We start from the raw sequence: 21,813 nt of genomic DNA on the forward strand, positions 1-21,813 counted from the left end.
TAGACAAACACTTCTTTGCCGATACCTAGAAATCTAAAATTATGCCTTACTGTATTTATATAGCAATTTGCATTTGGAGAGCGTCGATTCCTTCAACTAGTCCAGTAAAGGTAAAAGAAAGCAATGGTTTGTGTAATCAGGCTTTGCACAGTTCTATGGTATGGGGAAGTCGCTGGCTCTTAGCCACAACATGGGCTATCTATTCTCCAATAGTTTTGGTCAATGTCTGGCAAATGCCCTGAAAAATCACTTACTTTTGCTCTCCCCATCCTGGCGTACGTCTCCAGACCATGGTTCCTTTTCTCTGTCTCTTCGGAAAGTGGGCCCTTCTCTGCGAGAATGAGGCAGACACCTTTCTGCTTCTCGCTTTTGATGTCCCAAGCGTGATTCTTGTCCTTCTTCCCGCTTCCTGGATTCGGATTCCTTATCAGCTGGCCTTGCAAGCTGGTTGGGTTGTTTTTCTGATGAGGCTGGTATAGATGTTTTCTGAGGCTGAGGGTAGGTTATTAATACTTGCTTGGATTCTGTCATCAGGGGAACAGAAACAGAGAATCCCAAGAAGGCTTTAAAAAAAAAAAAAAACTGCTACTTTGCTTCCTCCTTATCTACCACCAAATATTTTAAATACTGTCTCAGAAATACTTATAAAGGGTGGCGCTTGGCGCAGCAGCTAAGACAACACCCACCTGTTTTCCAAGTCAGAGTACCTGGGTCAAGTTCCAGATATTCCTCTTCTAATCAAGCTTCCTGCTAATGAATGCCCACCCCAGGAGGCAACAGGTGATGGTGAGTACTTGGGACCTTGTCACTCATGTGGGAAACCTGGATTGATTTCCAGGCTGACACCTTTGGCATTTGGGGAGTGAACCAGCAGATAAGAAGATCTCTATTTCTATCTGTCACTCTGCTTTCCAAATAAATTACAAAAACAAAATAAACCAACAAAACAAACAAAAAACCAAGCATTACAAAAAAGTCATTTAGGGCCTGGCATTGTGGTACAGCAGATTAAGCCACTGCTTGCTTGCTTTCTTCTTCTTTTTTTTTTTTTTTAATAGCAACTTCTCCTTTTTCTGTTTATTTTTTTTTTAAATTTTTTGACAGGCAGAGTGGACAGTGAGAGAGAGAGAGAGAGAGAGAGAGAAAGGTCTTCCTTTTGCTGTTGGTTCACCCTCCAATGGTTGCCACGGCCGGTGCGCTGCGGCTGGCGCACCGCACTGATCCAATGGCAGGAGCCAGGTGCTTCTCCTGGTCTCCCATGGGGTGCAGGGCCTAAGCACTTGGGCCATCCTCCACTGCACTCCCTGGCCACGGCAGAGAGCTGGCCTGGAAGAGGGGCAACCGGGACAGAATCCGGCGCCCCGACCGGGACTAGAACCCGGTGTGCCGGCGCCGTAAGGCGGAGGATTAGCCTAGTAAGCCGCGGCGGCGGCGAAGCCACTGCTTTCTAACACCAAAATCCCATATCAGAGTGTGAGATGCAGCTGCTCCACTTCCAATCCAGCTCCCTGAAAATGGACATGGAAAGCAGCAGCAGATGTCCAAGTACACAGACTCCTGTCACTCATGTAGGAGACCAGCTGGAGTTCCAGGCTCCTGGTTTTCACCCTGACTGTTGCAGCCATTTGGGAAGTGAACTAATGGATGGATGCTCTCTTTCTCCATCTCTCCTATTCTCTCTGTAACTCTGCCTTACCAATAAATAAAGTAAATAAATAAAAACTCTGAAGGCATATCAAAAATTTTATTTATTAAATTTTTTAAATAAATATTTTATAGGGCGGGTGCTGTGGCATACAGGTAAAACCTCTGCCTGCAGTGCCAGCATCCCATGTGGGTACCAGTTCAATTCCCGGCTGCTCCACTTCTGATCCAGCTCTCTGCTATGGCCTGGGAAAGCAATAGAAAATGGTCCAAGTTTTTGGGCCCCTGCACCCACAAGGAAGAACTGGAAGAAGCTCCTTTCTCCTGGCTTCAGATCGGCCCAGCTCCCGCCATTGTGGCCATCTGGGGAGTGAACCAGCAGATGGAAGACTTCTTTCTGCCTCTGCCTCTCTGTAACTTTGCTTTTCAAATAAATAAATAAATCTTTAAAAAAAATGTTTTATTTGAAAAGCAGAGAGGGAGAGATGGAGAGATTGTCCATCCACTGGTTCACTTTTTTTTTGTTGTTAAAGATTTACTTTTCTTTTTTTAAGATTTTTATTTATTTGACAGGTAGAGTTACAGACAGTGAGGGAGAATGAGAGAGAGAAAGGTCTTCCCTCCATTAGTTCCCCCCACAAATGGCCGCAATGGCTGGAGCTACACTGATACGAAGCCAGGAGCCAGGTGCTTCCTCCTGGTCTCCCATGCGGGTACAGGGGCCCAAGCACTTGGGCATCCTCCACTGCTTTCCTAGGGCACAGCAAGAGAGCTGGACTGGTCGAGGAGTAACCGGGACTAGAACCAGTGCCAAATGGGATGTTGGCGCTGTAGGCGGAGGATTAACTGAGTGGGCCATGGCGCTGGCCCCTCTTTTTTTTTTTTTTTTTTAGATTTATTTATTATATTTGAACATCAGAGTTACACAGAGAGAGGAGAGGCAATGAGAAAGAGTGGTCTTCCATCCGATGGTTCACTCCCCAATTGGCTGCAACGGCTGGAGCTGTGCCGATCCGAAGCCAGGAGTTTCTTCTGGGTCTCCCACGTGGGTGCAGGGACCCAAGGACTTGGGCCATCTTCTACTGCTTTCCCAAGCCATAGCAGAGAGCTGGATCAGAAGTGGAGCAGTCAGGACTTGAACAGGCACTCATATGGGATGCTGGTGCTTCAGGCCTGGGCATTAACTTGCTGCACCACAGCATTGGCCCCTGGTTCACTTCCTAAAGACCTGCAACAACTAGGGCTCTGCCAGGCTGAAGTTGAGAGCCCAGAAATTCAATCAGGGTCTCCCAGATTAGAAGCAGGGACCTTTGTACTTCAACCACCACTTGTTACCTCCCAAGGTACATAGTAGAAGGAAGCCAGATTCAGGAGTGGAATCTGGATTCAAAATGAAACACTCTAATATAGGATACAGGCATCACAACTGGTGTCTTAACTGGTATGCCGAACAGCAGCACAAAAGTACACTGGATTTTAACCTTAGAACATGTCCTTCAGAAGGCTGCTTGAATTCTGTACCAAACTATATTCCATGGTCATGCCCTGGCTTTCCTGGGGGATATCTGAAACAGACACATACTGTCAGTAACTGCTATAGGATTACCTTGAGATGCCTTTCCAAGACTCTTCAAAGTCTACATAAAACTTCTCTGAAGAAATTTACTTCAAGTTCTGTGCTTTACATCACATCATATATGTGTGTTGAATTGTACTCCATAAACATGTAGAGTGATTGCGTCAATCAAAAAGTTAATTAAAAAAGTAAAGTGCTTGATTTCTCTATGATCCTTCAATCTTTTTTTTTTTTTTTGGTCAGGCAGAGTTGACAGTGAGAGAGATAGACAGAGAGAAAGGTCTTCCTTTGCCGTTGGTTCACCCTCCAGTGGTTACCGCGCACCGCACTGATCCGATGGCAGGAGCCAGGTGCTTCTCCTGGTCTCCCATGGGGTGCAGAACCCAAGTACTTGGGCCATTCTCCACTGCACTCCCAGGCCACAGCAGAGAGCTGGCCTGGAAGAGGGGCAACCGGGACAGAATCCGGCGCCCTGACTGGGACTAGAACGCAGTGTGCCGGCTCCGCAGGCAGAGGATTAGCCTATTGAGCTGCGGTGCCACCCAATCCTCCAATCTTAATTATTTTCTTTTGCTTAGATTTTTACTGCTATTACTTTTTAAAGATTTATCTATTGAAAGGCAGAGTTACAGAGACAGAAGGAGAGACAAAGAAAAAGAGATTTTTCCATCCACTGGTTCACTCCCCAAATAAGTGTGACAGCCAAGATTGGGGCAGGGGAAAGCTGAGAGCCAGGAACTCGATCTAGATCTCCCACCATGGGAGGCAGGGGTCCAAGTCCTTGGGCCATCATCTGGTGCATTCCCAGGTGCATTAGCAGGGAGCTGGATCTAAGCAGAGCAGCCAGGATACAAACCAAAATCTAAATAGGATTCTGACATCCCAGGCAAAGACTTAATCTGCTGTGGACCCATTTTTATTGTTATTTTAATTATTTTTTTCGTAGCAGATTCTGAAATGCTTACATGGAATATAAATGAGAAAATAATACAGCAAACAATTCCCAGTAACTTCAAAGAAGTGTGAATGTGTGTAGTTTGTCATATAAACAGATATCATACAGACTTTTTTCTTAAAAAAAATTATTTATCTGTTTGAAAGAATTACAGAGAGAGAAAGGGAGAAACAGACAAAGATCTTCCATCCACTGGTTCACTCTCCAAATGGCCACCAGCTGGAGCTGGGCTAGGCTGAAGCCAGAAGCCAGGAGCTTCACCCTACATAGATGCAGGGACTCAAGCACTTGGGCCATCTTCTGCTGCTTTCCCAGGCACATTAACAGGGAGCTGGGTTGGAAGTAAGCAGCCAGGACTTGAACCAGTGCTCATATGGGTTGCTATAACTGCAGATGGCAGCTTAACCCGTTACACCATATCACCAGCCCACCCTCACCCAGCCCTGGCTATTTTTTTTTTTTTTAAGATTTACTTTATTTATTTGAAAAGTAGAGTTATAGGAAGAGTGACAGAGTGGGAGATGGAAGGACAGAGGGAAGGAGGAGGATTGAGACAAGAGAGATTGATCTTCCAACCACTGGTTCATTCCCCAAATGGTGGCAATGGCTGGATCTGGGCCAGCGCCCACATTAGATGCTGGCATTGCAGGTGGAAGCTTAACCTGCTGTGCCACAGTAACAGCCCTGGTGCCCTACAGATTCTATTTCAACCTGACATCTGAAATTTATTCTCTATAACAATACTACTGACCTCTGATCACCAGCTTACTCAGCCACTTGAGCATAATCGCATCTCCATCTTCTGGAGGGATTCTGGGATCCTAATCTTTACTAACACATCACGTGAAGTTGGGTATCAATCTGCACTTTCAAAAGCTTTACACATCAGCTTCATTTAGAGATGAAAATTCTTTAAAGCCAAGGAGAATATGAAATTTGTTTTGCTCTTTGCACTACATAAAACCACAATCACCACTTCTACCACTCACCTTCCCTTGGGCATTTGTAGAATGAACATGAAGATCGGTGCCCACCAGTGCTGCTCTTACACTGCAAGGAAAAGGAGAAGTAATTCAATTTGATAGAAAACATTTATTTAAAACCTTATATATCCATTGATCTATCCAACAAGTAACACCTGTCAAAAGTGAAAGAAACAAACTATCCTGTGGAAGCTATCTGAAGGACTTTCAAAGGAAGGGGAACCTTCACTAGCCCAGAAGAAGGGAAGAGGCATTTTGCAATGTAAATAAAAAGCCAAGCACATCGCCCAGCCCCAAAGCACTGTATTTTCACCACTGAACTTCAAAGGCAGATGGTCAGCAGGAAAACAAAGAGCAGAAACCATGAAGAGGATGCCATTCAAGATGTCTTGAAATGTGGGTTTGTCAGATGGAGGAAGGAAGAGAACAGCAGCAGCAGTGGCTAACACTTAAACAGCGAAACCCTGCACCAGTCCTACTTTACATGTTTTCACTTACTGATTCCAATAACTGTATAAACTCCATGAAATAGGCACTATTCTCTTTCTATTTTATACGTAAGGAAAACTGAGGGCTAGTGAGACTGAAAAACTTAAGTAAGGGTATTAGTTTGTCATTTCCTTTTTTCTTTTCCTGTCAGTGGATCAAGCACACACCTCTGCCATGCTCAGGTGGCTATGTTTTTTCCCTGTAGGGGAGTGCATTTTGGCCATATGTCTTCCTGATTAATAGAGTGTGAGAGAACATGACTAACACCAGGTCAAGAGAAGCTTTAAGAGCCACTGTTTGTGTGAATGAGCGTCTCACATTTTCCCTCAGCCAGGAGAAGACAGCCCCACTGAGACTTTCCCTTCAACCAGGGTTCCAAGATGAAAAGTCATGTGGAGCAGAAATGCAATAAACAACCCATAACCCTGACATGCAATTTAAGTGAAGAACGTTTACTGTTTTAAGCCACCAGGATTTGAGGACTGCTTGTTACCACAGCAGAGGTGCTGTGGTATATGACAATTCAGCTGATAAATGGCTGAGTAAGAATCCTAACTTTGCTAGGCACAATTTGAATACCATAAAAATCAACCATTTTAACAGCAAAGTTTAATGACTTTTAGCAAATGCATAGTGCAACCATTACACAATTTAATTTTAGAGCATTTTCATCACTCCTGAAAGAAATCTAGTGGTCATTTCCCATTCTTACCCCTGGCCTATAGAATTATTATATATGGTCTTTTGTGTCTAGCACAGTGTATTTATAATTTTAATATTTTTTTATTTCCAGACATTTCATTGTATAGATATACCAATTTTGTTTGTCCATTCATCAGTTGACATTTGAGCTCTTTCCACTTCTTGGTTATTCTGAATAATACTAATAATGCTATAAACATTTAACAAAATATGAAAACAAAACAAGATTCCACATCAGGTCCAAGACTATATACGTAGGAATGGCACCTCTACCCTTCTAAAAATCTCAGAAAGCACAAATTATCCACAGACAACTGACTGAACAAATGGTTTATCATTAGGGGACAATACAACCAAACTGTCATAGTTCAAATCACTCCCTTAAAATTTTTTATTATATATCTTTATTAATTTATAAAGTCATTTTCGCTTTTCTCTTGTCACTATTGTCTATAGGTCAGACCTTATAAATATGCATTTTTGTTTCATGCAGAACATTTTAAAACAGATTTATTTATTTGAAAGGCAGAGTGATAGAGAGAGGACAGGCCAGAGAGAAAGATTTTCCATCTGCTGGTTCACTCCACAAATGAAAACAATGGCAGGGGCTGAGCCTGGCTGAAATCAGGAGCCTGGAACTTCATTCAGGTCTCCTACATGGATCTTGGGGGCCTAAGTATTTGGGTTATCTTCTGCACTCTCAGGCCTATTAGCAGCCCATTAGTTGGATTAGAAGTTGAGGAGAAGGGCTCAAACTAGTGCTCCAATATGGGACGCAGGCATCACATGCAGCAGCTTAACCCACTGTGCCACGACACCAGTTCCCAGGATAGAGTAAATGGATTATGACTTCAGCCTGGCCTACACCTGGTGGATTGTTGTAGCCATCTGGGGAGTCAATCCATGGATGGGACATATCTCTCTGTGTTTCTTTTTTCTTTGTCACTCAGCCTTTCAAAAAATATAACTCTTTTTATTTTTTCTAATTTGACAGGTAGAGTTATAGACAGCGAGAGAGAGACAGAGAGAAAGGTATTCCTTTCGTTGGTTCACTCCCTAGATGGCTGCTACGGCCAGCACTGTGCCAATCCGGAGGCAGGAGCCAGGTGCTTCCTCCTGCTCCATGCGGGTATAGGGGCCCAAGCACTTGGACCATCCTCCACTGCCCTCCCGGGCCACAGCAGAGAGCTGGACTAGAAGAGGAGCAACTGATAGAATAACAAAATGTGGTATAACTATATATTAACCAGCCATAAAAAAGGAATGTAGTAGATAAGAGTTATAACGTGGATGAACATTTAAAAGATACTAGGTGAAAAAGCAGATGCAAAAGGCCAAATATTGGGGCCTGCATTGTGGCACAGCAGGTAAAGCCACTTCCTGTGATGCTGGCATCACATGTGGGTGCTGGTTAGAATCCCGGCTGTTCTGCTTCCAATCCAACTTCCTTCTAATGGCCTAGAAAAGCAATGGACAATGGCCTAGGTACCTGGGCCTGTCGCCCACATGGGAAACCCATAAGAGGCTTCTGGCTCCTGGCTCTGGCCTGGCCCAGCGCTGGCTGTTAGAAACATTTGGGGAGTGAACCAGTGGGATACAAGATTTCTCTTTTTCTTTTTTAAAGATTATCTAAGAGGCCGAGTTACATAGAGAGGGAGAGACAGAGAGATCTTCCTTCTGCTAGTTCACTCCCCAAACGGCCGCAATGAAGGGAGCTGGGCTGATCCAAAGCCAGGAGCCAGGAGCTTCTTTCGGGTCTCCCATGCAGGCGCTGGGGCCCAAGCATTTGGGCCATCTTCCAATGGTCTCCTAGGAGCACTACCAGGGAGCTGGATCGGAAGTGGGATGGCCAGCACTCGAATCAGCGCCCATAAGGGATGCCAGCACCACAGAAGGAGGCTTAACCTACTACACCACAGTGCCGGACCTAGACGGCGTTCTCTGTCTCTCCCTCTCTCTATAACTCTTTCAAAAATTAGATAAGTAAATCTTTAAGAGAAAAAAAAGTAAAAAATATTTTATAATCCCATTTATTTGAAATGTCCAGAATAGGAGAATCCAAAGATACAGAAAGCAGATTATTGGTTGTCAGGAATTGGGGAATGTGGATTTAGGGGGTGGTTAATGACTAATGGATTGTTTTGGGATCATCAAAAAAATTCTGTAGCTAGATAAAAAAAAGTTGATGGTCACACAATATTGTGAAGCCACTTAATGCCACTGAAAATATGCTTTAAAGGGGTTACAATGATAAATTTTATGTTATGTGTATTGTACAAACAAAACCCCAAAAAGCTTAAATGTTGGGGCCAGCGCTGTGGCGTAGCAGGTAAAACTACCGTCTGTAGTGCTGGCATCCTGGGTGCCCATTCAAGTCCCAGCTGCTTGACTTCCAATCCAGCTCTCTGCTATGACCTGGGAAAGCAGTGGAAGATGATCCAACTGCTTGGGCATCTGCACCTGTGTGGGAAGACCTGGAGAAAGCTCCTGGCTCCTGACTTCAGAATGGCGCAGCTCCGGCTGTTGAGGCCAGTTGGGTAGTGGACCAGTGGATGGAGGGCCTCTCTTTCTCTCTGCGTCTCCTTCTCTCTGTGTAACTCTGACTTTCAATTAAATAAATAAATCTTTTTTAAAAAAAAGGTTACAAGTTTTCCTAAAATGACATTGTAAGACAATATATCCAAGAAAGAGAAGTGCTTTGGCATATAATAATCATAGCTATCCAAACTGTATTTTATTGAGACTACCAAAAATGTCTAGCTTAAGTTTTATTAAACTTTGTCAAGTTCTGGCCGGCGCCGCGGCTCACTAGGCTAATCCTCCGCCTAGCGGCGCCGGCACACCGGGTTCTAGTCCCGGTCGGGGCACCGGATTCTGTCCCGGTTGCCCCTCTTCCAGGCCAGCCCTCTGCTGTGGCCAGGGAGTGCAGTGGAGGATGGCCCAGGTGCTTGGGCCCTGCAACCCATGGGAGACCAGGAAAAGCACCTGGCTCCTGGCTCCTGCCATCGGATCAGCGCAGTGCGCCGGCCACAGCGCGCTGGCCGCGGCGGCCATTGGAGGGTGAACCAACGGCAAAGGAAGACCTTTCTGTCTCTCTCTCTCTCACTGTCCACTCTGCCTGTCAAAAAAAAAAAAAAAAAAAAAAACAAAAAACAACTTTGTCAAGTTCTATAATACTTTTTTTTTTTTTGGACAGGCAGAGTGGACAGTGAGAGAGAGAGAAAGGTCTTCCTTTGCTGTTGGTTCACCCTCCAACAGCCACTGTGGCTGGCGCGCTGCGGCAAGCACACCGTGCCGATCCGAAGGCAGGAGCCAGGTGCTTCTCCTGGTCTCCCATGGGGTGCAGGGCCCAAGCACTTGGGCCATCCTCCACTGCACTCCCTGGCCACAGCAGAGAGCTGGCCTGGAAGAGGGGCAACCGGGACAGAATCCGGCGCCCCGACCGGGACTAGAACCCGGTGTGCTGGCGCTGCAAGGCGGAGGATTAGCCTAGTGAGCTGCGGTGCCGGCCTATAATACTCTTAATAAATAATAATTTAGAAGATTTATTAACAAAAATAAGGAAAAAATATGAATTTTTCATTATTATTTTAGAAGGTAAGTAGTAGCAATGGAAACCGAGATTTTTTCCTTTCTTTAAAAAATATTTATTTATTTATTTGAAAGGCAGAGTTAGAGAGAGAACGGGAGAGACAGAGATCTTCCAACTGCTGGTTCACTTTCTAGATGGCCACAATAGCCAGAGCTGGGCCAGGCTGAAGCCAGGAGCCAAGAGCTTCATCTAGGTCTCCTACATGGGTACAGGGGCCCAAACACTTGGGCCATCCTCTGCTGCTTTCCCAGGCACATTAGCAGGGAACTAGACCAGAGGTGGAGCAGCCGAGCCATGAACTGGAGCCCATGCGGTGATGCCAGCAGCACAGGCAGCAGCTTAATACCATAGCATCTGCCCCTAAAATTATATTTTCATGTTTACTGATAAAACTGAACTGTTAATAAAACAGTACAGTATAATTTCTTTTTAATGTGTCAATCTACAAAAATATAAGTTTAACAGAAATAAAGCAACATGGTGTCTGAAGTTCTATACTCTTGGAAGTCCCAAAATATCCTTATGGACAGCTCCCACAAAAATCAGGTTCTCCAAATTTTCCTTTCCAAATACCAGTTTCCTTGTGAGCACAACTAGGGACAGTAACAGAGAAGAGTTGGTAGGACAAATGTCTACTATTTTTATAATCAACAGAAAGCAAGGCATATGCCATGGAGAAAGCATCTCCAGTATCGAACATTCTATGGTCATATGCAGCAGCTGAGAAACAAAAATTAAGGACCTTGCCTTGGCCTCCAGTTAATCAAAAGTTTACATAGAATGAAGAGCTTTGCCCTTGTAAATGCTGTTGCTGGAGACATGCAGGAGCTTTAACAATGGATGTCTACTTCTACAGAAAGGTATTCTTGTACTTACTCGTTTACAGTACCAAAAATCCGGACCTGGTACATACTCGAGGGTGACCTCTTTGTCATGGATCATTAGAGTTCCCTGTAAACACAAAGACAGAAGCCATCAACATCAACCCTAGGAAAACAGAGAGACAAGAAGGCACAGAGAGCCTTTCTAGTCTCCAACCTGAAACATTTTATAAAGAGTGAATGAATTTACTCTTCAGCAAAGGGAGAAAGGCTGTGTTAAGCCACAGATTTGGGGCAGTGTGACACAGCAAGCTTATGCTTAGGGAAGGGGAGTGGGAGAAGGTGAAATCCATCTTCGGCCTTGGCTCCTGTAGATTGGGATGCTGTTCTTGGGTAGGCCAGGCCCAGTCTACTCCAGAGGTCACGTAGCACATTCTCATAAGCCCCAGCAAGTGCCCCACTTGGCTCAGGAGTTAGCATACTAACAAAAAACAAACTCTTCCTTCTGTAGCATAGAGGCATAGGAGTCTTCTCAGATATCTTCTTTTCCATGGCTAACTCAAATCTCCTTGGAGAAGCAGTAAGTGCTATAACTCTGGTACCCAAAATTTTCTTTGGAAAACTGGCTACACAGCAAAAGCACCAGGATAAAGAGGTACAACACAGAAGATAAGAAGAAACAAGTGTGAAAACTTCATGACAGGTGACATCCTAATAGCAGGAAACTGTGCACTGTTGATAGCAGGTAGATGGTGGCAACAGCGGCAGCACCATTCTGGCCTGGAGCCTACAGAGTGAGCCAGCCCTGAGATCTAAGGAGCTATCATTGGCACAAAGCTTTTGGGAAAGCATGGCACAGGAACAGGTAGGATAAGGGGCTCAAGAAGCCCGTAGTTACAGAGCCCCCTTGCCTCTCTGCTTTGGACAAGTCATAATTTCTAGTTCACATCAAGAAAAAAATGTTTTGTTTAAGAGACACTAGCCAGCAGATATTTTGTAGCAAAGGGGAAAAAAAAATCTCTGCCTATTGACAAGGAACCCTCACCCACACTTGTAAGTGAACTAACCGAGGCTGTGACTCTGGAACTAGCCCCTGCGCTGTATTCATTCTCCGCCCTCTAGGGTCCTCTGTGTCACTCCTCAGACAGGGCTCTGAGTTAAACAAGTCATTTCATTGCAATTGGACCTCAGTTTCTTGCTTGAATCCATACATCTGTCAAATAATGCTTTACCTCCCTGCTTTTCACACCAAAAGAGTTAAAAGAAATACATAGAATAAAATTATTGTCTTGTCAAAATGAAAACTGTCCACCTACCTAAGACTTAGAATCTGGTCTCTGAGAAACTATCTCTTGGCTTGCCCTCAAGGCTAAAGGACAACAACAATAAAATCTTTCTTACATTTATTAAGTACTTACTCAGAGTCAGAAACTGCTAAGTACATTTTCTCATTTAATCTGCTAAATGATTACATGGAATAACATTATTTCAACTTGACAGGTGAAGAAACATGCTCAGAGTTGGGGGGGTGGTCACCCAACTAGTAAAGGGCTAAACTGGATTCACACCTGGTGCTACAGAGAAGAGACCCGGGTCTCATTCACCAACTTGTGCTTAGCATTAGGGACAGGCAACCTGACCTCAGAAGCTGACTGGAAAAAGATAAATTCCACAGGGGAACTATGAAGGGGTGATCAGAGGAGCACCACTAAGTCCAACTCTACTGATGCAGAGGTGGTCAAGATGGTGCCCTTCTAAACTTAGAGACAGCACATCATTTAAGAGTATGGACTTGTGGCTCAGGTTCTCTAAATTTCAATCCTGCTTTTACTCCATGACCTTCAACAAGGTCCTTAACTTCTTTGTGCTTTAGTTTCCTCATCTGTGAAGTTGGGATCACAGTACCTACTTCATAGGATGATTGTGAAGATTAACATACATAAAGAAGCTAGAATATAGTGAGGGCTCAATAAATGTTGATTATTTCAAGCCCTAAATGTTAAAAAAGGATTAGCCATCAGCAGGTAAGACTAAACAGAGTTGAATAAAATCACACAGGTCATGCTGCCTTTTTGCCAGCTAGGAACATTTAAGAACCCATTTTAATTTCCTAAAAGACTACATTTTTATAAAGAATAGTCACTGTGCATCAGAACCGGGATCTCCATGATGGCACTTAACATTGGTTGTCAAATTGTTAGCCCAAATCGCAGGCTAAATCATGCTGGACTTTTATTTATCAGTACCCAACACAGTATCTGATATAGGAAAAGGAGCATAAGTAGCTCTTGTTGAATGAACAAAGGACTGAGTTGTACCAACTATCTCCAGAGGACTGAGGTGCATAGTACACGGGAGCTTTGGAAGGAGGTATTGCCATGGCAAACACTTGCACACCCACTTCATACAACATGTCAGTTGCCATATGAACAGTGATCAGTAGCCACCAGAACAAGGCACTTTCAATTTCAGTCCACTGAAAATTCTGATTTCACCACTTGAAGGCATTAGAGATTCAGTAAAGGCTAAGGAAAGGAGCATTTCATAGTTCCTAGACAACACATATGCTGTTCCAGTAGCTGTGGACAGATGACATGCAAGAACACCCCCTTGCAAGGAGTCCCCACGAGCATGTCAGGTGGGAGACTCCCTTCACTTCATGTGTTACAAAGGCAATGGTTTCTTACTTTTATGGAATGTCCTACCACTCAGGCAGCCTTTCTTTTCAACTTGTATATGGTTAGTAACCACTGTCACTTTTATTGTCAGGCTGCCAGTAACCATTGCTAAAGAATATGAAATGGTTTTAGTATCACCATTGAAGAACAGCCAACTGTTTTAATAAGAATAAATAGTTAGGAAAAAACTGAGATCAGTCAGTTATCTATGATTTGATCTCCTAGACACTGTCACACAAAGGTAGCCCAGATATACCAAGCACATACATAGCTGCACCCTGCACATACATAGCTCCTGTTTTTACAGAGCAGAGATTTGCCAGTGTCTTCTAGGTAAGTAGCCTGTGGGGAGCTGGATTAATGAACAGGCAGAACAATGCAACACTTCCAGTGGTTATCCGCTCTTAATTGTCTATTATCTACAATCTTCAACACATTAGAATTTTTATTCCCTTGAATTATTTAGTTATTAAGCTAATCAAGCAAAGATGCCATCAAGGCCATGAGTTTGATTAACCACGTCTAGCTCTTACACAGGCACCAACAATTTGAAAGTAAAATCAAAGACATCTCCTCAGATTAAGCTTAAATTAGACACACACCTGCTAAAATCCTCTCAAGTCTATGTCCTCAGTTCGCAGTCACATAATGGTGTTTCTAAGCACGTTTCAAGGAGTCTTAACATGAAGTTGCAAAAAAGCTACAGATATTTGTGTTCAAGAACAACAAGCGAAGTCCTTACTCTCCACCTCAAGGATACTACAGAGGAGCAAATTCTAGATCTGAGAGCTGCTGAGTTCAACATGTACCTTCCCACTCCCTTTTATCAACTGCTTTTAAAGATTTCACAATTCCATTTTGTGACTATCCGGCTGTGACCTGAGTCAGAGAGTTGAGATTCTATCATATACTCCAGTATATCCCTCAAGGATTCTTAAGGTACTAGGAGATAAAATAGAATATAGAAAAGAAAGAACATTTCTGGCCAGCATCTTTGTTGAAGATCTCCAATTTACAAACATAGTTAAAAGTTATACTTTGCACTGCGAATGTGATTGCTGTGTGATGTAACAAATCTTTGCATTAAAGATGGGAAGACAAAGAGATAGCATTCAAAGGCAGGGGGGAAGTATGTGAACCTTGTAACAGCTCTCAAAGAAAAACAGCAACCCCTCTTCACTGATATGTTCCTCTAAACATGGGTTAGCAGAATCAGCTTATTGGTGGTTGAGAATTAGCACAGTTTTCAGATTTAGTAATCTTCTTTTACAGAGCAATTTAAAGTTCACCAAGGCATTTTTATAAATATCATCTCATTGACCCGTATAAATAGGGTACATGTGAAATCTACTTATACAAAGTATGGCTGAGATACATCCAGCAGCCTGCCCAAAATTACAGATAGTTGACAACACATACAATACTGAAGCTGAGGTTTTCTTTTTCACCATATTGCCTTTCCCTGTTTTAAACGTGTAGGGGATCAGCCAATTCACATTTGTCACACCAAAGAGGTGGCTTCTTATGAGGTCCCACAAGATAAAAATGGAAGAAATCCACAGATAACGAGCCATAGGGAGTTTGTAAAGAGGCTGTCATAAAGGCCTTGCTTCTTGTTAGTGCTGCCAATTCCTCAAACTGGCCTGCCGCTCAACATGCCCTTTCTGTCCTTAAACAACCTATGGTTACTTTAGGTGTTGTGCCTAAGACAAAAAGGGCTGCTAGTAAATGGCTACTAGCAGCAATTTCAAGAACCATAATGGTAAAGTGAACCTGTGGGAAAAAAAAGAGCAAGAACAGAAAGAATAACTTTAAAAGAGATGTACATAATTTCTCTTAGAATAAAAGATTACTTTTACAGAAATATTTTGTGAAGTAGCTAGATTAATTATGATACAAGGACATGTTGTAGTTCAAATATTTTGTAAAATTCATCACCCTCAAAGGCCAAAACCAGAATGAAATACAAAGAGGAAAAGAGGAGGAAGAAAGAGGGAAGCACAAAGAATGCCTTGTGATCACTCTGTAGCTCTGCCTGTTGATCTTTCCCAAGTCTTTTTCTTAGAAATGCTTTTTTAAAAAAGATTTTTTATTTATTTATTTATTTATTTGAAAGTCAGAGTTACACAGAGAGGAGGAGGCAGAGAGAGAGAGAAAGGGAGGGAGGGAGGGAGGCAGGGAGGGAGATATCTTCCATCTTCTGGTTCACTCTCCAATTGGCCACAACAGTCGGAGCTGTGCTGATCCGAAGCCAGGAGCTTCTTCCAGGTCTCCCACAGGGGTGCAGGGGCCCAAGGACTTGGGTCATCATCTACTACTTTCCCAAGCCACCGCAGAGTTGGATCAGAAGTGGAGCAGCCATGACTTGAACCGGCGCCCATATGGGATGCCAGCACTGCAGGCAGTGGCTTTACTCACTACACCACAGCACTGGCCAGATTGGCTTTTTATTAAACATGATCTGAGCTGCTCTTCGAATACCCAGGAGATGAAGCACCTACGGGATCTCCTCTGAAACCAGAATCTCACTTCAGTGTCTAATTTAAGGTTGAGGGGCAAAAAGATACTGCCCTCTTGGCTGCCATTTCTTCAGGCATCTTTTGTTGTGCAGACAAAAACACAATAAAAAGTTTTTTTAAAAATATTTTATTTATTTTATATGAGAGGCAGGGTTAGACAGACAGAGGGAAAGAGAGAGAAAGGTCTTCCATCCGTTTGTTCATGCCCCAAATGGCTGCAGCTGGGCTGATTCGAAGCCAGGAGCTTCTTCTGGGTCTCCCACATGAGTGCAGAGGCCCAAGCACTTGGGTCACCTTGCACTGCTTTCCCAGGCCATAAGCAGAGAGCTAGATTGGAAGTGGAGCATCTGGGATAAGAACCGATGCCCATATGGAATACCAGTGCCACAGATGGACACTTAGCCTATTATGCCACAGTGCCAACTCCAACAAAAATGTTTTCTAAAATCATCCGTAATACACATTAAAATTTTTTATTTTTTCACGTATTTATTTAAGAAGCAGAGACAGAGAAAGTATGTGCTCCTAATCTCTGGTTCACTCCCCAAATGCCTAAAATAGCCACAGCTGGAACAAGGCCAAGACCAAAACCAAGAGCCAGGAATACCATCCAGATCTCCCATATAGGTGACAGGAACCCAACCATTTGAGTCATTACCACTGTCTCCAAGGTCTGCACTAGGCAGGAAGCTGGAGGTGGGTGTCATATGGGATGTGGATATATCAGCTGGCATCTTAATCTAAGCTAAATGCCTACTCAAACAACAATCATCTTTAACCATATAACCAGTTTATGTGACACAGCAACAAGAAGTATCTAGTTAAAACTATATTTGTGCTCTTTGAAGCAAGAGAGCTATCTTTCACAGAGCCTCACCCATCAACATCAGAGATGGCCACAGACTTAAAATAAACTTGGCTCCAGGTACACAATATATCTGAGACAAGATCTCAACATAAGGGAACTAAATTATTTTATTACTTTTTAGTTACTCAAATTGTTTATTTGAAAGGCAGAGAGACTCAGAGAGAGGGAGAGAGATCTCCCTTCTTCAATCCTCAGAAGTCCACAATAGTCAGGGCTTGGTCAGCTGGAAGCCAGAAGTCAAGAACTCAATCCAGGTCTCTCAGACAGGGAATCAACTACTTAAACCATATCTGTTGTCTCCCAGTGGGACTATCAGCAGGAGGTTGGAATCTGGAACAGAATAAGAACTTGAACCTGGATACTTTGATATAGGATGTGGGCAAACACCAAATGCCCAGCACTTAATTACTTTAAAGGAATCTGGTGCTAAGAATACATTCACTTCTTATCATTCTTACATGCATTTAATTTAATTTATTTATTTGAAAGGTGGAGTTAGAGACACAGAGGCAGAGGCAGAGAGAAAAAGAGAGGTCTTCCATCCACTGGTTCACTCTCCAAATGACTGCAACGGCTGGAGCTGGGCTGACCGAAAGCCAGGAGTCAGGAGCTTCTTTTGCGTCTCCTACGTGGGTGCAGGGGCCCACGTACTTGCACCATCTTTTACTGCTTTCCTAGGCCATAGCAGAGAGTGGGATGGGAAGTGGAGCAGCTGAGTGTCGAACTGGCACCCATATAGGATGCCAGCCTTGCAGGCAGCAGCTTTACCTGCTAAGCCACAGCGCCAGCCCTAAAAGGTCTCTTAAAAAAAAAAAAAAAAAAAAAAAAGATTTATCCACTTATCTGAAACGCCAAGTGATAGAGATAGAGACAGAGACAAAGAGAGTGAGCGAGCGTTTCCATCTGCTGGTTCACTCCCCAAATGGCCACAATGGCCAGAGCAGGGCCAATCTGAAGGCAGGAGCCAGGAGCTTCTTCCAGGTCTCTCACACAGGTGCAAGGGCATAAGTACAAGTTCTTGGGCCATCCTCTTCTGCTTTCCTAGGTGCATTAGCAGGGAGCTGGATCAGAAGTGGAGCAGCTGGGACATGAACAGGCGCCCATATGGGATGCCAACATGGCAGGTGGTGGCTTTACTTGCTATGCCAAAGCACTGGCCCTGGCCCCATGAGATCTCAACTTTAAAAAACATGTAAGAGGGCTGGTGCTGTGGTGCAGTGGGTGCCTCTCTAACTCTGCCTTTCAAATAAATCAAGATCCCAGTCCTACTAAAAAATGTCTCATCACTATGAAAGAAAATCTCTGATCTGCAATCTCAGAGATGATTCCGTTAATTACGGTTCAGGAATACTTAGGAAGAATGGACTTGTCTATCATGAGATCCACAAGACTCTCCCATTCTAAGCTTCCATTAAATTCACATAAATACAGTGCTCCCACTCTTGGTTTTATTTTCCATAGTGTCAGTTACTGATGGTCAATTGTAGTTTGAAAGCATTAAATTGAAAAGCCCAAAAATTAACAGTTCATAAGTTTGGAATTGTATCTTGTTCTTAGCAGCATGATAAAATTTCCCACCATTCTGCCCTCTTAAACCAGCATATCCATCCTGTGTAGCTAGCTATCTGTCCATTAGTCACTTTGCAGCTATCTCAGTTATCAGATCTATGGTCTCAGGATCATAGTACTTGCATTCAAGTAACCTTTAATTTACTTAATAGTGGGCTCAAAGTAATTTAAATATCGCAAACAAAAGCTGTAAAGTGATTCCTTTAAATGAAAAGGTGAAAATGCTCAATTTAATAAGATAATATATTGAGGTTACTAAGATGAATTTTAAATCTCTGAATGAATGAATGAATCTTAAACCTGTGAAAATGTAAAGGAAAAAGACATCTCAAGGGGGCCAGTGTTGTGATGCAGGGGTTAAGTCACAAGAGGTAAGCCACTGCCTACGATGCTGGCATGCCCTGTCAAAGTACCAGTTCGAATCCCAGTTGCTCTGCTTCAGATCTAGCTTCCACCTAATGTGTCTGGGAAAGCAGAAGATGGCCCAAGTACTTGGGCCCACCCCATCACCCATGTGGGAGACTGGGATGGAGTTCTTGGCTCCTGGCCTCGATCTGGCCCACCCTTAGCTGTTGTAACCATTTAGGGAGTGAACCAGCAGATGGAAAATCTCGTTGTGTTTCTCTCCCTCTCTCTCTCTGTGGCTCTACCTTTCAAATAAAACAAATATTAAAACAAAAACAAAACAAAGAGTGAATCTTAAATCTGTGAAATTGTGAAAGAATATCAAATTTGTACTGGTTTCGCTATTGAACCTCAAACTACAAGTTATGGCCACAGACCATGACAAGCACTTAGTTAATATGAAAAAGGCATATTTGTGTATGTATGCACAGAATAGAGAAAACAGAAGACACAAGATTCAGGGTGTTATTCTTAAATATTTCAGGCATCTACTGAGAGTCCTGGAATTTTACCTATCTTGGATAAGGGGGGACCTTCTATAGTCAAAACAACCAGTTTTTTCTTGGGAAAAAGTAAGGCTCTATTACAGAAACTGAGCAGACAAGGCACTCAGCAAATCTCTTTTACTATAGACATCTCACAAAAAATAAACAATTTAAAAGTTATTAACTAGTTATCTAGTTATTAACGCTCAGAACAAATGAAAAATTGTAACCCACTAAAATGCAAACATTCCTAAAACTCTTGGTTTATTATAATTTTGTATCTCTTGAAGCAATATTTCATCCAATATTTACAAGGACCTCAGTCTAGTTAAAATTATCTTTGAGGCCAATGTTGTCGCACAACAGGTTAAGCTGTCACCTGTGACATGGGCATGCCATACGGCTGCTCCACTTCTGATCCAGCTCCCTGCTAACGACCTGAGAAAATCAATGGAAGATAGTCCAAGTGTTTGCCCCCTGCCACCCACATGGGAGACCCAGAAGAGACCCCTACCTTTGGTCTGGCCACTGTAGCCATTTGGGGAGAACAAGTGGATGGAAGATCTCTCTATTTATTTATATGGCTCCAAGGACTTGAGTCATCTTTTGTTGCTATTCCAGGTATATTAGCAGGGAGCTGGATCAAAAGTGGAGCATCCAGGATTCAAACTGGCGTCCCATATTGGATATCAGTGTTGCTGGTGGTGCCTAACTCCCCCTATGGCACAGCACCAGCCTCCAACATATATGTAAAAACAACACACAGCTGGCTCCCCTCCAAAATACTTCAATTCACTCTACTGATATTATTTCTTCTTCTTCTTCTTTTTTTTTTTTTTGACAGGCAGATTTAGACAGTGAGAGAGAGAGACAGAGACAAAGGTTTTTCCTCTGTTGGTTCACCCCCCAAAATGGCCGCTACAGCTGGCGCACTACGCCAATCTGAAGTCAGGAGCCAGGTGCTTCCACCTGGTCTCCTATGCGGGTGCAGGGCCCAGGCACTTGGGCCATCCTCCACTGCCTTCCTGGGCCACAGCAGAGAGCTGGACTGGAAGAGGAGCAACTGGAACTAGAACCCAGGGTACTGGCACCACAGGCGGAGGATAAGCCTAGTGAGCCGTGGCGCCGGCCTCCCTAAAACTTTTTTATTCTCCAAAAGCAGTTTAGCCACAATAGGATATGCATATTGGTTTTTTTGAAGACTTTTTTTTTTTTTTTTTTTTGAGGGGCCAGTGCTATGGTGTAGCGGGTAAAGCCACCATCTGCAGTGTTGGCATCCCATATGGGTACAGGTTCGAGTCGCAGCTGCTCTACTTCTAAACCAGCTCTCTGCTATGGACTAGGAAAGCAATGGAAGACTGCGTAAGTCCTTGGGCCCCTGCACCCACGTGGGAGACCCAGAAGAAGCTCCTAGCTCCTGGCTACGGATTGGTGCAGCTCTGGCCGTTGAGGCCAATTGGGGAGTGAACCAGTGGATGGACGACCTCTCTCTCTCTGCCTCCTCTTCTCCCTCTGTGTAACTCTTCCTTTCAAATAAATAAATTAATTTAAAAAAATTGAAAGGCAGAGTTACAGAGAGAGATCTTCCATCCGCTGGTTCATTCCCCAAATGACCTAACAGCAGGTGGTGGGCCAGGCTGAAGCTTGGCTGGAGCTTCCTCATGGTCTCCCATATGGGTGCTGCAACCCAAGCACTGGGGCCATCTTCTGCTGCTTTTCCTAGGTGCATTAGCAGGGAGCTGGATCAGAAGTGAAGCAGCTGGGACTCAAACAGCACTATGGCAGCTTAACCTGTTGTACCTCAAATATCAATCAACCCTTGTGCATTTATTTACAATAAGAAAAGCTACAGCCAAAGCTGCCCAGGTAAAATATGCTCTTTAGCACACCCTAACTTCTTAGCTTCTAAATCTAATCATCTTGTATTCAAACTTCAGACACTGATATTACTGCTGTTCTGTTTCAGAGTATAGGTTTGGGTTTCTAGTCGTTAGCCTGTGAATCATTTCAAAATTTATTTTATTTACATATTTAATTACATATTTAGCTTTTAAAAATATTATAAGGATAACTAAGGTTTGCAGAAACAATTCTGTAACTTGAAAGATTTTAGAATCTGGTTTGGAATGTGGAAAACTGAGAGACTCCTAGTAGTATCCCAATGTCTATTTGTTTACTTTTCCTTGGGAGCAAATCTCTACTTTTTTAAAAAATTTATTTAAGAGGAAGGTAGACAGAGATGGAGGAAGGTGGGGAGGCTGCGGAAGAGTCGGATGGAACTCTCACCAACTGGTTCATTCTTAAAGTTCCCAAGGGCAAGCACTGAGTTTGGCTGAAGGTGGGACTGAAACTCAGTCCAGGTCTCCCACAGTGGTGGGGAAACTGAAATACTCGAGTCTACCTGCTGTTTCCCGGAGTCTGCACTGGGCACTGAGACATGACGACATCTTCTAACTCCTAGGCCAACCTCCCACCCTAAATACCTATTTTTTTCCTCAAGATTTCTTTAATAATTTGAAAGGCAGAG

At 43.5% G+C, this 21,813-nt stretch overlaps 1 protein-coding gene across 29 annotated transcripts in view; it reads right to left on the reverse strand.

Moving 5' to 3' along the window:
• RBM6 (RNA binding motif protein 6) overlaps positions 1-21,813 on the reverse strand; it is a 116,168-nt gene that overhangs the window by 17,375 nt on the left and 76,980 nt on the right. For 26 of the 29 annotated variants that reach the window (XM_089306234.1, XM_089306230.1, XM_089306228.1 and 23 more), the window contains 3 exons: positions 10,818-10,892; positions 5,165-5,225; positions 255-524 (listed from right to left, as the gene is read on the reverse strand). In XM_089306234.1, the coding sequence (XP_089162360.1) occupies positions 255-524; positions 5,165-5,225; positions 10,818-10,883 (397 nt within the window). In that variant the 5' untranslated portion in view covers positions 10,884-10,892. Of the gene's footprint in view, positions 1-254; positions 525-5,164; positions 5,226-10,817; positions 10,893-11,829; positions 11,999-21,813 lie in introns of those variants that run through there. The other 3 variants (XM_089306232.1, XM_089306231.1, XM_089306223.1) reach the window with 1 other exon arrangement.

The sequence above is a fragment of the Oryctolagus cuniculus genome, chromosome 10 (assembly GCF_051225735.1).
Source record: "Oryctolagus cuniculus isolate XC-2025 breed Fujian yellow rabbit chromosome 10, ASM5122573v1, whole genome shotgun sequence".
In the NCBI taxonomy this organism is placed as follows: Eukaryota; Metazoa; Chordata; class Mammalia; order Lagomorpha; family Leporidae; genus Oryctolagus; species Oryctolagus cuniculus.